This window comes from Protopterus annectens, chromosome 5.part0, assembly GCF_019279795.1.
Source record: "Protopterus annectens isolate FY-2018-M chromosome 5.part0, PAN1.0, whole genome shotgun sequence".
Taxonomy (NCBI): domain Eukaryota; kingdom Metazoa; phylum Chordata; order Ceratodontiformes; family Protopteridae; genus Protopterus; species Protopterus annectens.
In genome coordinates this window covers 1,098,387,724-1,098,403,187 of record NC_056735.1, presented here as the reverse complement: position 1 = coordinate 1,098,403,187, position 15,464 = coordinate 1,098,387,724, and the positions used below count along the sequence as shown (strand labels likewise).

The following is a 15,464-nucleotide window of genomic DNA, read 5'->3' as shown; positions in this document are numbered from 1 at the left end:
TTAAAAAAAAAAAAAAAAACAACTCCACAGTAATAAGCCGATCTACATACTGTAAGCGATCGGCTTATTACAGTTAGAGATGTACAGCCCTGTGCTCTGCCGGCAGCTCCATGAGCGTTTAGCAAGAAAACTAATGTAAGAAAAAAAAAGTTTTTTTTGCTTTTTTCTTACATTTGCTTACTTGCTAAATGCTCATGGAGCTGCCGGCAGAGCCGAGGGCTGTTCATCTCTAGCTGTAATAAGCCGATCGCTTACAGTATGTAGATCGGCTTATTACTGTGCAGTTAAAAAAAAAAAAAAACTAACTCCACAGAAATAAGTAAACTAATGTAAGAAAAAAAAGTTTTGTTTTTTTTTAATCTTACATTTGGCAGGCTGTACATCTCTAGCTGTAATAAGCCGATCGCTTACAGTATGTCGATCGGCTTATTACTGTGGAGTAAGTTTTTTTTAACTCCACAGTAATAAGCCAATCGACATACTGTAGCAACGGAATATACTAGCTAGAAGTGAAGCTGCTCTTCTTGCTTGCAGCTCCAGCAGCCATCAGCAAGCAAAGCATTTTTTTACTTTTGGTTACATACTTGCTGATGAGTCATGGAGCCGGGCCGCAGAGAGCAGAGGGCTCAGCATCACTCACAGCAAATATTAGAAGGGCAATGTAAATCAAAATCGAACAAAAAAAAATGAAAAGAAAAATGTATGCCTGCTTTATATTTATTATTTTTATTATTTGAGAATAGTCCCATTTATAGTTGAACGAAGTAAGGGCTTTGACTTGTCTAGCATTTGCTTTGACTGAAAACTGCATTTCGAGTTGATGCTGACTGAGTGCCACAGAGGAAGGAATAATTTATAACAACTTTAAACAAAACTGTGGATGATAATGGATGACTGAGGAGTGATGAGGATCAATGGGAGGGAACTACTGTTTAACTGTGTAGAGAAGATTTCTGTTTTACTGTAGGAAAGGCACGCAGGTACAAGCCAGCAAGGTAGAGACCAATTAGGGCAGAAAGAATGTGAATAGGGAGAATGCTGAAAAAATTTTCCTGCCCCACGCTTAGGAACAAGTGTAATTGCGTGTGTGCTACTTGGCAGGGCAGGGACAGCACTGGTTGGGACAGAGAGTGCTGGAGATTTTTAGCTGCCCAGCTGGCTGGCTGAGGACCCTATACTATAACAGTGGGAGGAAGTTTTCAGATCACATTCCATGACAGTAACTGGAACAGTGGTATATACCTAGTTTGCTTCTTTATTGTGATTTGGTGAGTGTGGTTGGCATAAACGCTAAGGGTTTTATTTCACAGATGCAAGGTACAGGGTTTGAGTTTTACCTCTGGTTACTGTCTTGACTTGTTTTAGTCTGCAGACTGATAGCCTAGTATGAACCTATAACCTTTTGTTTTTTTTTAAACTCCTGAAGTCATTGTGTATCTGGCTGTTAGTATGCTAGGCATAATTCCAAATAATAAAGTAAGCATCTAATCCTGCATTATTGTTACATGAGTATAATATGTAATAAGACAGATAAGTGAGACCACACCATTTCTTCAGTGGTGAATTACTATGGGGTTCATACCTTTCAACTCTCCAGATATTTGCAGAATGCCCAGATTTTTTCCTCGTGTTTGGTCTCTTTCTCATAAAATGTGTGCTTTTCTGGCAAATTACTGCGGACTAAAGTTACTAATTGACTTCATATCATTCAGAAGTTGGTTTAGCTAGTGTCTCCATGTGTTATTTATACTGCTTTTCAGCTTCCTAGGTGGATACTGTGTTGGGTTTGCATAACATGTCATGATATTTACTTAGGAATTTTCTAGCTATATTTTTCTTCCATAGTCTGCTTACCAGTAGCACCATTCCTGATGTCTAGTAAGTCCCCTTTTTCTTTTGTCCCACTGTCTAGCACATCCCATATCACCTTTTGCAGGATTCTGTCTCTTTATGTGAAACTTCTTCACTGGGCCCTTGTCTTTTAAACTGGTTAGGAGTGAAAACTTCCTTAGTTTTCATGACCTGATTCTCCACCCTCTACCATCTAGATATTAGTCCTGCCAAACGAAAGGCCTACAATACTGGTATCTCTGGCAATTTAGTGCAGAGATTAAGGCTATGAGCTGTTAACAAGCTGCTACTTGTGCACAGTTTGATTCCCTTAGCCTCCATTTGCCTATTGTGTGACCTTGAGCCAAGTCACTTAACCAGATGGTGCTTTAGTCAGGAAGTGGAGCTAGGTTCTTAGTGGTCTTCTACACTGCGTGCCTAGTATGAACATATACATCTGTTTACATGGCAATTTGGAGTGTGCTTCCTTACATGAAATGCTAGCTACAGTGATGTAAACTGTTGTGGTGTAAGTGCAGGGTCATCCACAGAGAGAGCTTTCAAGTTGCCTTTCCTGTAATAAGTGGTCACTGTACAACAGGGTCTGTTCATGGCTGCACCCTCCCCTCTTCCAACCCTGGGATGTATAGGTTAGTGTTAGATGACTTAATTCTAGACTGGCTCCTTCATTGTTTAGATTGCTGGTTAGACCAAGGTCAGTTGGAGGACAGCGCTGGCATTTTCTTTAGGAATGTGTCTCCCTGTCTTTATTTTATTTTTTATTTTATATATATATATATATATATATATATATATATATATCACATTTGGCTCAGAGAAAAAGCTCATGTGGCAATTCATTTATAGCCCTGCTTTTTTCCTTCTGTGGGGGCCATAAACATGTTGAGTCTGTGGGTATTGGAAAAAAAATGCATTAAAACATAGAACATGGTGTGAAGACATTCTGAGATATAAATGATCTTTTGGTAAATCAGTTATTGCTGTTACCTATATTTTCATAATTGCATTCATTTCATAAAAAAGTATGACCTTCGGGTGAACAAATGGTGCCATCCTATACAAAACAGTGTCTGAGTGTTGCCAGTGGTACCCGCTATCTAACAGAAATGGTTTTGTAGATTAATATTTTTCAAATATTGTGACATTATTAGATGCACAATTTGCACAGATCCAGCAATATCACAAAACAGTATGCTATCCCTTCTTGTCATAGATCATTTGAAAGCTCTTGAACAGGTGAACAATTTCCTCACTGATATCTTAGATCTATCTTGCACACTTACAGAGATATAACCCATTGTTTGACAATAGCGGTATGATTTTTTGGCAAGCAAAATAAATTTTTTGTACTTATTTTGCACTTGTGCAGTATAAAATCATCTACAGACAGATTTTTGATACTAATCAAACACCAGTGTATAGTCCATTGTCTACCAAAGAGTGGTGATATTTTAGATTTTTGTAGCTCACACCATTTACCAGGTATTATAAATCTAATGAAGTGTGTGTTGTGTAGAGTTTTTGGAGAATAGTTTCCAGGAAGCAAGTAGTTTCCTGGCTTAGAAGATCCGTGGAAGCAAAGGTTTTGGCCTTTTGCTGTTCATGATTAAATGAGTTAATGGATTTTCAGAAAACCTGGTATATACACTTACTACCCCATATGTACCTGGTAAATTTGGACTTGTGAGGAAGAATGCATAGATCTGATGTTGAACTACTTACACATGCTCTTCAAAGGATTAAGCAATTCTTATTAGATGGATAGCAGAAGAGTAGCAACCCTTAGTTCTGCAGTACTTATTACAATTTTTGTACAAGTAAGGGATCTTTCTGCCGGAGAAGCTACAAAGAGATTAACACCTTAGAGTTGCAGGACACCAATATGAGGTAAGTGGTACCTGTGTGTTCCACGCTACATTAAGAATCTCCAAGACCCACAACCATTGAAGTTACACTTATGACTGCAAATATTATAGGATAAAGTAATATACCCTTTGTATCTTTATATGGATAGTAATATAAGGCATTGAAGATGATGTCACACATGTTCAAGGTAATTTTTGGGTAGATGGAATGTGGAGATGAACTTCCATGTTAAATTAGAGACCTGATTCTTTAAATAATGTGGGAAACAAAGATGTATTGGTCCAGATGTTGAAGATTTTTTTTCTGTTTTTATTTTTGCCTGTTTGGCTGCTGAACATTATGCCTCCTCCTTGTGAATCATGAGCCCGTTTGTTCCCTCTGTGTTAAGGAGATGTGCCATACAGCAGTGAGAGATGACTAAAGGGATACCATCATCCAGGCAACCATGAAGGTGGTTTGTGCCTTCACTGGCATCCTGGCAATGAGGGTGTGTCTTTTTAGACCCTAACACCAACCATGCTGGCTGAGGTGAGCATGTGTATGACTGTGGGTCTCCTGCATCCACCCTGTGTGTGTTTCCATACATATGCTGATGAGGGCTACCAGCACCATCTTGGGAGGATCAAGCCCACATCCTCTGTCCTGACAGTTTTGGTGTCTTGTACACCTCCTCTTGCTTGGTGTGATCAGTTAACTGAAACTACCATTTCCTTCCCCAGGATGGATCAGCTGCTCAATCCCACCCCACCCCCACACCAGGCATTTCCATCATCTGAGCCACTGCTAAAAGTCTTCTAAATGGTTGCATATGGGAATATCACATAAAGCGCTTTTTCACTGGGAGTCCATGTACAAATGCCAGTTCAGTATGGAAGGTACTGGAGAGAGAGTCGAGTCTATCAGTGTGTCACTTTGTGTTTTTGGTCACACATTGAATAGAATATTTATTACAGGGAAAGCCTAAGTAATGGCATACTTGTTTTTCCTCAGTTTGTTCATAGGATCAAGGCACATGGGATGTAAATGAATACTGTGTTTAGGTGAGCAGGAAATCTGCTGCCCAGAGGTAGAAGAACAAATGACCACCTAAAAATAATGCTGATATAAGAATTGGATGGTTAGAAAGGGTGGTAGTGAAAAATGAATTTAAGAAGTGAAATTTATTGTGAGAAGAAAACCACTGAGCATGTGCACTATGCAGAACAGTGCATATCATCATGTAAGTTATGTGACACATGACAACTGAAAGATGTATAGACAGATTATTGAACCTTCTGGGAAGAACATGGAAAGGCATTTCAATAAGGTGTAGAATGGATTTCTTAACATGGTATTAACAATAAGTCAGGCATTGGTTATTTTACATGTTATATGTTGACTTATTTACTTGCTGAATATATTGTATTGAGGGGATAAAAGGAACCTAGACTCACCTCTGTGGAGTAAAGGGATGAAATCCTGGATGTCGTGGATGATGGTAAGGATCCCTGGCTCATATCCATTTCATTTAGAATTCTGGGATGGTGATAAGCAGGCTGATGACAACTGATAACAGTTGTCTGACTATCCAAGCAATGGTTACCAAACATAAGATGCAAAGTAAAGGCACACAAATTTATTATATATGTGTAAATAACAAGCACACACCCACTCATTTTAGTTTAAAACTGAAATTAATATTCATAATGCAGCATTGGGTCATAGCTTTGAGGCGCAAGAGTAAAGTATGTGCTTTTTAGCTGTTTTAGTTGCCAGTTGCTGTTGTGTTTTTTTTTTTTTTTTTTTTTTTTTTTTTTTGCTAAGAGCAAGAAATGATCTTTTCATTTTATTTATTTATTTTATTTTACATTTGTTGACCGGGTTTGTCAGGCTGAGCTAGTGGCTCGTTTTCAGCAGAGACCCGGGGAGAAAAGCTCCACAGTGAGATAAAATTATACAATAGATACAAAAACTTAAAAGTTCCTTTTTTTTTTACATACAGCTAAAAACGAATTATACATTCAGGAGTACACAAAAAGTTTCAAAAACATCTATACAATATTTGCAATGGTAGAGAAGTGATGTAGAGAAACCAAAAAGCACTTTTGTGAGACAAAACATTTTGAAAAGGAAATGCACATCTAGGATGGACTTGGTAAACCAGCATAGAATAAACTTAAGATATACAATCAGAAGTAATATAGAAGGTGGTTGTGGTAATAAACATGGTATGAACTGGTGAGAGATAGAGGAGAGACGGTTGCAGGTGAACAAGGATAGTCTAAAAAATCAGCAGAATAGCATGTGTTTATAGTAAATTACCATTAATATGAAGAGAAATAGAAGAAAAAAATACTTTAATCTTTAATTTTAAATCTAACCCTGGGATACAGCCACACTCCTAATGAGGTCATTTGAGAGCTAATGTGATGATGAATACCTAAGGCAGTTCTAAGGTATTTATCAGTGAAGAGTGAAACATTTAGCATCTTGATTTTTAACCAGTAAGGAAATCCATACATGTAAATGACATTACCAGTGAATACATGATCATGTAACGCTGTGGTTTCAGAAGTCATGAACAGCAGTAGTGGGCATTTTGGATCCAGGCAAGTATGCAGGTACATAAGTGCAATATTACAACACTAAAATAATTGTGAGCCATAATATATGGTCCACAGGTTCTTACCATTTTTTATTCATATGAATAGGGAATAAATGGAAGCATTAGGAAAGGAGGAGAAGAGCAAGCAGAGGAAAATGCTTAACACAGGAAAGTGTGGCAGTGAGGAGGCAGATTAAGGGTATAGTTTTTTAATATTCTTCATGAAAAGCAGATGGAGAAGGATGTAAGGAGAAGGTGGGGAGAGGAAATGGGTTATGGGGTTATGGAAGTAGGGGTAGATAAACACAAAATGCAGCCACAGACTAACAGAAAGGTGGTGAAACAGGAAGGAAAGAGACAGGTGGATGGGTATATACAGACAGGGGGTGGCAGTTGATGATTGGGAAGACTGAATTGCAAAGAGGGCATTTGAGGTGACACACAAGGATGGGGAACACCATAAAGTGAGGATAGCACTGGATCTTAGCTCCATGTCAGTCTGCCTTGGACAGGACACAGTCAGAGGTCACTGCATTCTGTCATTGCCCTCCATGCTGGGTCCTGCCTCCAGTGACAAACTAGGCAGTGTCAGACAGCTGTGAGATTCTGCTAGTCACAACAGAAGATTCTGCAGGTGACTACTGCAGGCATGAAGCCAGTGGTCCACAAAACATTACCATCACCACCTCCAGCTTCTGCATTATTGTAGCATTATGGGAAGACAAGGCAGGATAACCAAGCAAGAACAACTGCCACACAACAGGCATCGCATCAACTTATAAAAGGAAATAGAGGAAAATAAAGGAATAAACTTGAAATTATAAAGCAGGGATATTGCGAAAGAAACAAAAGTTACGTTTTTTTTTTCTTTCCCAGTCCATCCCTGTACAGTACATATAGGACTGTACGGAAAAAAAACACAAAATAAACTACTAAAAGAAAAAAAAAAAAAAACGGCTTTGAAAGCAACCAGTAGTTTTCAAGTGCATAAAGCGCTTTTCGTTTAATAAAATCAAACTTCTTCATATGCCATGTAGGACTGTAACTTAAGATAACTCTCACCTATATTCTTCCATGATGTGATTTCTGAAAGTGGTGTTTTCACTCTCCTTTTCAAATCACATCCTGTTGTATGGGTGAGAGGGTATGAGATAAGTGGAAGGTTGGGAGGGGCTTAAAGTACCATTAGCTAAGTGTGCCAGCCTGTTAATGCTTCACAGGGGTTTGAGGCAAACCACAATTTGTTTTTTTTTGGTGGGGGAGCTAATTTGGAAGAAGTGCTGAGTTATTGGTGGAATGTGTACAACATGCCAACAGTGTACATGTATACATCTTTAAATTTACAGGTGGACATGTCTGAGAATTGGGGAAAGAGTTCTCCTGGGCATAGTGTGACACCCTGCTGCAGGTCTTCAGTGAACATGGTTGGCAAATGCTCCAGAATGATGGAATAGATTGTTCCTTTCAGGAGCATGTCTGATGGAACATTATGGAGCAAGTGAACATTGTCAGTGACACCAGTAGAATACAGGAGTCTGTGCGATGGAAGGGCACTATGATTGCTCATGTATGCCCCAAGGCAACCTTGTGGCCAGTCCATGCATGGTACAGCTTATACAGTCGAAGTATTGCATGTATTATTGTTACATTGCATGTCGTGTTTAATGTGGCTCATAGCTGTGAACGAGATGCTGCCTTATAGTTAGAGCCATGTTGTACTGCACTTGCCTTGTGTGGTCATCCCCTGTGGTTGGCTTCTGTGAAAGCTCTTCAACAGGCATCGCCTCCATCACTGGCTCTGGGACTTCCTCTCCACCTGGTGTATTTGTTTCCAGGCTAGAATACTGTCATATTGTGCACACAGCACATGTTTTACTGCTTGTCTCAGTATTGTAGGGCACCACCAGAAGCATCTAGACCACAGAAGTGGGCCTTCATTAATCCAAACACACGCTTGACTGTGTTTCTGATCTGTGGCAAGACAGTGTTGTAGGTGTTCTTTGTCATGGTATGTGGATTTCTTTTTGGTCTTGTCTCCAAGGCATAGTTGGCATTAGCATTAAAATTGCCCTGTGGGAAATCACTCCACAAAATCTGTGATGCAAGTTGGACATGTACCAGATATGGGAATTATGGGTACTGTATGGGTGGCACAATGGTACGTTGTCTAGTATACCCTGTGCATTACAGACCACCTGGCAGTTCGAATGGAATCCCTTATGGTTGATATACTGTTGTTCTTGTTTCTGTGTTGAGGACTTGGCCATGTGGGTAGAGTCAGTAGCTCTCAGTACCTCAGGAAAGTGAACAATTTCATAAAATATCAATAAGGTGTTACTTCTATCTTAGCCTAGCCAGTTGCCCTTTTTATGCTTGAAATAACCTATCCCATTTGATTATAGATTGGCTTTACCTGGTGTGTGATCGATTTATATATTACCCCTGAGAATAGCTGGGATCATACCAAAAGTAATTTTAGGGGACCTATGCATGGGATAAAGCATTTAGGAACTGTTTCTGTCCGTTACTGGAAAAGGTGACAGTTCTGGGGTAAATTTTCTGTTTCCTAGCCATAGATGTAAGTTGCACTTGAAAATGGACAGAGATGAGCTTTATTTTATGTGGATGGGGAGTCTGTTCCACAACAGCAGTATCCTGTATGAGATATACTGTCCCTTTAAATTGTTCAGTTGCTGCAGAAGAGGTTTAGATAGATTTAAGTTCTAGGTTTAGATTCCACAAGGATCAGTAATCCACAAGTCCACCTGTGCTTGTATAAAATGATGATGCATTTCATTCAGATTCTGCGTGACTCCTTTGCCCACAGTGTAGTCCTCTATGTCTTTGTCTTGGAGGGCATGGAATGTTAGGCAAATAATAATTTGGTGAAGCCGTGGGTGACTGGGCACAGCATCGTCTTTACTGTCTCGGACAATGGATTTTTGCATATACTTGTTTAACACAGCAGCTACCGCTAACATATTTTTGCAGTCTCTCTCTCTTAACTCCAGAATTTTACTGCAAACAGCATCTTAAGTGGTTTTCATCTTGTCATGCTAAAGTTATGTTTTTTCTTTGTGCCACCATATAGTTGGCTTTCATTTGCATTCGTCATAACCTTTGTTCATTTCCATCGTATGCTTGCCACAGTATTTCACAGTCTAGGGTAGTTGCTCTAAGTGCGACTCTAAATTGCCCCATCCTGCGTTTTTTGCATATTTATGTCTGCCTTACCTAGCACACTACTCTTGGTTCTGAATCACAGAGGAAAAGAAGATGCAAATAAACTGATAGATGTTTGCTGTTCTAAAACAAGATAGTGAACAATTGTGTATTGAGTGTTTGTAGCAGATTGAATGGAAAATGTTATTTTTCTCTTTCACAGATTAATTTAAAATTTATCTAAATTGGTGAATATGAGGCAAAAAAAGGTGATCAGCCATTTACAGGTAAGTGACTTTCGAGTTCTGTAGTATGGAAGGTTGGATTGAGGAACTCAGCAGTGTATGTTGTGTTAGTTATCTCATTGTCTAACTTAATTATTGTACATGATTTTATTAATGTTCTTAAGTGGTAACTAGAATAGAAACCATGACTTAACTTTATCTTTCAGTTGCTAGAATCTCATGCCAGTAGAGACGGAGCCATCAAGAAATGCATAGCCGAGTCCTCTGCTGTAGTAAACCTGCTACGAGAGGAAAGGCAGAAGGATTCAGATGATATGACCGTATTAAAGCAGCTTAGAAAAGAGCAGACTAAGGTATAGTTCTGGATTTCTGTTCCTTTCTTATGCAAGTAAAATGTGCTCAGATTAAGCATTTTGAGAATACTGCATTTTGTTTGTGTATCTTTCCTCAGAGTTCTAAAGGTTTGTAAACCTGTTTTCCAAATATTGTTTTTTTTTTTTTTTTGCTTCTGCTATTTCAGATTGTAGTTCACCTTTGTAATGTATGTGTGTATTGATGATCGATGCTGGCTTCTGTTTTATTTGACCTCTGCTTTTCTTTTTTGTAACTTTTCTCCCTGATCTAAATACTATCCTTCAGAGGTATTGTTTATCTTAGTTTCATTTATTTGTTGTTGGTTGTGTAAATGTAATTGATTAATATTTGTAGAAAAAGAGATTCACTAAATTACATTTTACTGAGCTGCATTTTAGTGCATACCACTTGACTAAAAGTTCGATTTCCCAAGTTCTTTAGTACCTCCTTTCAGAAATTGTTTGAGTATGAGTAATACTGCTTCTTGTATCTTGCATGAATTTGGAAAAGAGCCTTGGTCCAAGTAGTATCAGTTTCATTACTCACAGTTTGACTTCATTGAATATGATCACTTAAGTGTTGTAATCCTTTAGGAAGCCTGACTGTGAACTTGCATTTTATTGTGCAAACTTTTTTTTTCTTTTTTAAGCAGTGTTAAAATTGAGCTAAATCATTCTTTTGCAGAACAGAAGTCTAGAAAAAAAGCTCGAGTCCAGTCCTAGCAGCCATCTTATTTTTTTTTTTTGTTTTGTTTTTCTAAATGCCCAATCCTCTAAGCAGCAAGTGTCAGGGTAAGGAGTATGGAAAGTACATCCCTTTGCATGCTTCTATTTTTTTTGTTGTTTCCGTTACTTAACTGTGTTAAGTTAGTGTTCAGACTGCTACAGTAAGTCGGTGTAAATTTTGGGGTCTGTTGATATTCCTAGTATTGATGGGGTCTTTTTCAGTATGCTGCTTTTGTTTGCTCACTGTGGATGTAGAACTTTGTATTTCTAAGCACTGTTTTTCTGCTATGCCTGTATATTTGTGAATGTTGAAAAGGTGCACTTTAAAGATGTAATTCTCCTGTTATCTGTGCTGTTGTTTTTAAGAAGCCCAGTGACTAAGTGGTAATTGTATAAAAGGAAAGATGTTACATATGATATAACCAATTCACTATTTTGTAGTGGAGCCTTCTTGCTGAGATGTATATGATTAGCTCCTTGAGCCAACCACCTATTCATTCTGCTGTACTGTTCTCTTATATAAGATGATAGTATTTTGTTACACCAGCCATTTAGTGGCATTATCAGTTAAGTGCTACATCAAACAAAAAACGAACAGGGCAACTGGAAGGCCACTGTTTATTGGAGAAGTTTTCCTCTGGCTTTAACACTGATTGTGTATAGATACATTCTGGGATGAGTAGTATGGTACATTTAAGCACAGAAGTATAGAAATGACAACAATTTATTTGTGTTGTGGGGGAACTTCACCTCAATCAACATTTCTTGCATTTTAATGAGATTTCACACCATGAAGTTTAAAACCATTCAGTCACTGATAATTTTCTTTCTTGGTGTACCTGTACTTTTTAGCATACCATGCATTTAAATAATGTCTGACAAAGAGCTGTGAAGATATGCTGTTCAACACCTAATTTCTGCCAGCAGTGTTTTAGTGTTGGTATCTGTTTTATTCAAGAAGACCTGTGCAAGAAATTAAGTTCTTTTATAGCTTCTACTCATAGTCTTGTGTGGTTGTACTAAGCATCTCAAATTCCCATAATGCCAGAGGCATTGAACCTTCTGACTGTTTTGCCATCATGGTTGAGGGATAGTATAATGATTCCCAGTTCTTTTTAGCTGCTTGAACTTTAGTTTCTACTCATAGTATGTTTCATTTAGTAAGTTCATACATTCATTGCTTAAGAAGCATAGGCCTTCCTAGTGTTTGCAACCATGAAATCGTGACCCAGGGAGGGATCACAGCAACAGGGATTGTTATGCTTGAACCCAATGATTGTCATCACTAGTAGCGCGTCCACTCAGCAGCATCAAAATACAATGTGAAGGCTTTCTGTAAAGTTCAGTGTGTGTAGTGCATATCCAAAAAACCTGGGCAAGAAAAGTAAAAAGTAAGGAACTTGGAATGCTGCCCTTCACCTGCCAGTCTGGCTTGTTTTGAATTTCATCATTGTCTGTCCCTTGTCCGAGTTGTCACCTTTTAGTGGTAGATGCACATTCAGGTCCTCTTCTTTGGACTTGCGTCTGATCAAATGTGAAATTTGCTTCCTTGACTCCTACTTTTGAAAGTAAGACACAGGATTCATTAACCGATTCCTGTTCTTTTTGACTAATAGAAGCCCAAGTATGGGGGACTTCTGGTATGGCAGTGGAAAATATAACATCTGAAAGTAACCCTTCCACATCATGAGAGAGGGAGAGAAATCCATAAATAGCCATTATAACAATCAAAACATTCTAGGTGAAATAACTGAAGGACAGCAGTTGCAGGGCCTATTAGATAAAGCAGGACAAAATTAATTGGTGTTAATGGATGACTTGAATGCATATATCGGAACATACAGCACAGGATACCAGGACTGCCTGGGTCCAAATGGGTGGGGCAACAGGAATAAAGGAGGAGAGGCCATTCTAGACTTTTCTGGCAAATGGCTTGATGGTGGCCAGCAGATGGTGTAGCAAGAGAGAGAGAGTCACAAAATCACATACAAGAGTGGCCAACATGCTAGGCTTCCTCTTAATAAGGAAAGGAGACTTGGGTAGAATCAGTGATTGAAAGTCTTTCTAGTGAAACAGTTGGCCCACAGCATAAACCACTGTCATGGTGACCTGCAAGCAGTGGTCAGAGAAGGCTCTAAGTTCAACAGAGACCAGTTGGAAGACCTGGAAGTTGACTGGGGGGGGGGGGAGGCAAGCACAACAGTTCAATGAATTACTCCAGGCTGTAGTACCTCAAGAAAAGGAAGCAATAGGTGGAGTTGAATAAGAATGGCAGCTCAAGAAAACTGCATCTGTGAGGACTACAAAACAGATAATGCCGCTGCCTAAGGTGTGGAAATAAAGGTACATAAGGAAAGCTGGTGGTGAAGTCATCAAAAGGAGTGCAGGAAAAAGTGTGAGATAGAAAAGACAGACCAGGTTAGGAAGGAATCCTGGTTGGCTAACAAGCTAAGAAAGGAGTTGCAGTAGCAAAGAACAAGCCATCAGAGGCACTCTACCATTTTCTGGAAAATAAGTCAGTAGATGGAACAAAGAAATTGTATTAGGTTGCAAGGCAAAGTTAGAAAGATTAAAAAGGTAATCTGACACCCTTCATAAGGGATACAAGCAACAACCTGCTCACCAGTCCACATGACATCAAAGGCAGGTGGAAGGAGTATTTCCAGCAGCTTATGAATGAAGAAAACCCCACAGAAGATATACTGCCCTAGAGACAGCCTACAATGAGAAAATGAGGAGGAGCCCAGTACAGAAGAAGTAAGAACAGCACCAAGGTAAATTTAAGTCAGAAAAAGCAGCAGGCTCAAATGAGGTCACAGCAGATGGGATGAAGATGCTGTGTGAGGGGAGAAATGGCTCCTGTGGGTACTCCATAGCAGTATGGAGAGAGAGGCACATCCCAGATGACTGGAGAATAAGCATACTAGTGCCAGTGTTCAAAGAGGACATTCACAACTAGGGGAAGTACTAAGGTATCAGACTCCTGTGACACTGCATGAAAGTTCTAGCAAGGATGATTGATAAATGAATATGCAGAGTAGTAGAAAATAAATTGGGAGATGATTAATTTGGATTCAGATCAGGATGCAGCACAACTGACCCGATGTTTGCAGTGATACAGATAGCTGAGAAGAAGCTAGAAGTTAGGAAACTGTCCAACTGGGCATTCCTAGACTTGGAGAAAGCATATGACAAGGCCCCAATAAAGCTGATTTGGGCAGTCCTGCAGTGGTTCGAAATCTCAAACATTGGTAGAATTAGTACAGGCTTTGTACAAGGACCCAATTACTTGAGTATGAACAATGCTCAGTCTCACAGTGGGGTTCTCAGTGGGAGTGGGTGCACACCAGAGTTTTAACTGTGAGCTTACTACTGTTCATACTGGGGATGGACTACAGTATAGGTTCATAAATGATTACTAGGCTAATGGCGCAAGAGCCCCTTTACAAGCCTAGCTAATAATACTCAGAATATGACTGTGTTATATTTTAATTCCCCAGATGTGTAATGACTTGTATCAGGTTAGTGGGTCTTTGGGTGTTGGAGCCAGAGACATTTTACAGACTGCCTTTGTCCATAATAGAAATGGGGCAGTACCTCTGGAGTGAATTTACTGTTCCCCATCCATTTGTCCAAATTATTTTTGATAGAGTGAGGGACTTTGTTTTAAGAAGATGGGAAGCTTATTTCCGTAGATGAGGTAGACTTTGGGATATGAATCTGTCTCTCCAGCAAGTTCTGTTTGAGCCACAAATAAAGTTCAGGTCCGTGGAATGTGTAACCCTCTTATACTTTTTCTTGTGAATATGTAACATTTTCATCAGGGCTGGGTCAGTGTATGCCTTGTAGGTCAGGCATAAGTTGCCTCTCTAAACGAGAAGTACTAAAGGGCTAGGTCCCTTTAGTCAGTTCACTTAAGACATGTCTTACACTTTGTATTTTTTATTGAGAAACTTTGTGTTTGGGATGCTTCAGTTGGTGTAAGTGTCTAGCAAACCAGTCAGAGGGGACAGATCAACAAAGTTGCCGTCTGCAGGCGATGTGGCATTACAAGTAGAGTCTGAATAAGAACTTCAGTAAAGGATAGGGAAATGGAATGCAAAACTCAAGACACATGGGATGAAAGTGAGTACAGATAAGACAGTTGTAGTGGCACACAACTTATGAAATAAAATCTCACATAGCGTGTAATACATGCCAACCAGCAATAATTCGAACCAAATGTGACACTTTGAGAGGAAGCAGGATAACACAAACTCCACGACCACTTTAGAATGAGATAAAAAAAACTTTATTTTTGACTAATTAAAAATGCTTTACTTTGTCACCCTCTTTTTGTCCTATACCACAGGACTTCATCAGTTACTTAATATTCAACCCTCTTGCTCCTTATATAGTCTTTACTGTACAAATAATTAACTTAAATATAGTTCTCTATTAATTATTAAAACAATTACACTCCTTGTTTTACTCCTACCTTAATCAGTATTCTTGTACATTTTAAAAACCTTATTTAAAACAATCCAATAAATATTACTAAATACAACGTATAATATATAACATGTCTAAACAAGCATACTCCATTACATATTTTTTTTATCTGGACAGTGTTAAAAAGGCAATGAAACAGTGAACAGTACAAGTCCGCAAACAGTAAAAGTAAATGTATAGCAATTA

The 15,464-nt window shown here is 38.9% G+C and overlaps 1 protein-coding gene across 4 annotated transcripts in view; it reads left to right on the top strand.

Annotated features, from left to right (window-relative positions):
• The window catches only part of MIX23 (mitochondrial matrix import factor 23), a 438,171-nt gene that overhangs the window by 201,528 nt on the left and 221,179 nt on the right, over positions 1-15,464 (top strand). For 3 of the 4 annotated variants that reach the window (XM_044070967.1, XM_044070968.1, XM_044070965.1), the window contains 2 exons: positions 9,915-10,061; positions 10,747-10,853. In XM_044070967.1, coding sequence (XP_043926902.1) covers positions 9,915-10,061; positions 10,747-10,853 — 254 coding nt within the window. The remainder of the gene's footprint in view (positions 1-9,914; positions 10,062-10,746; positions 10,854-15,464) is intronic. The other variant, XM_044070966.1, reaches the window with a different exon arrangement.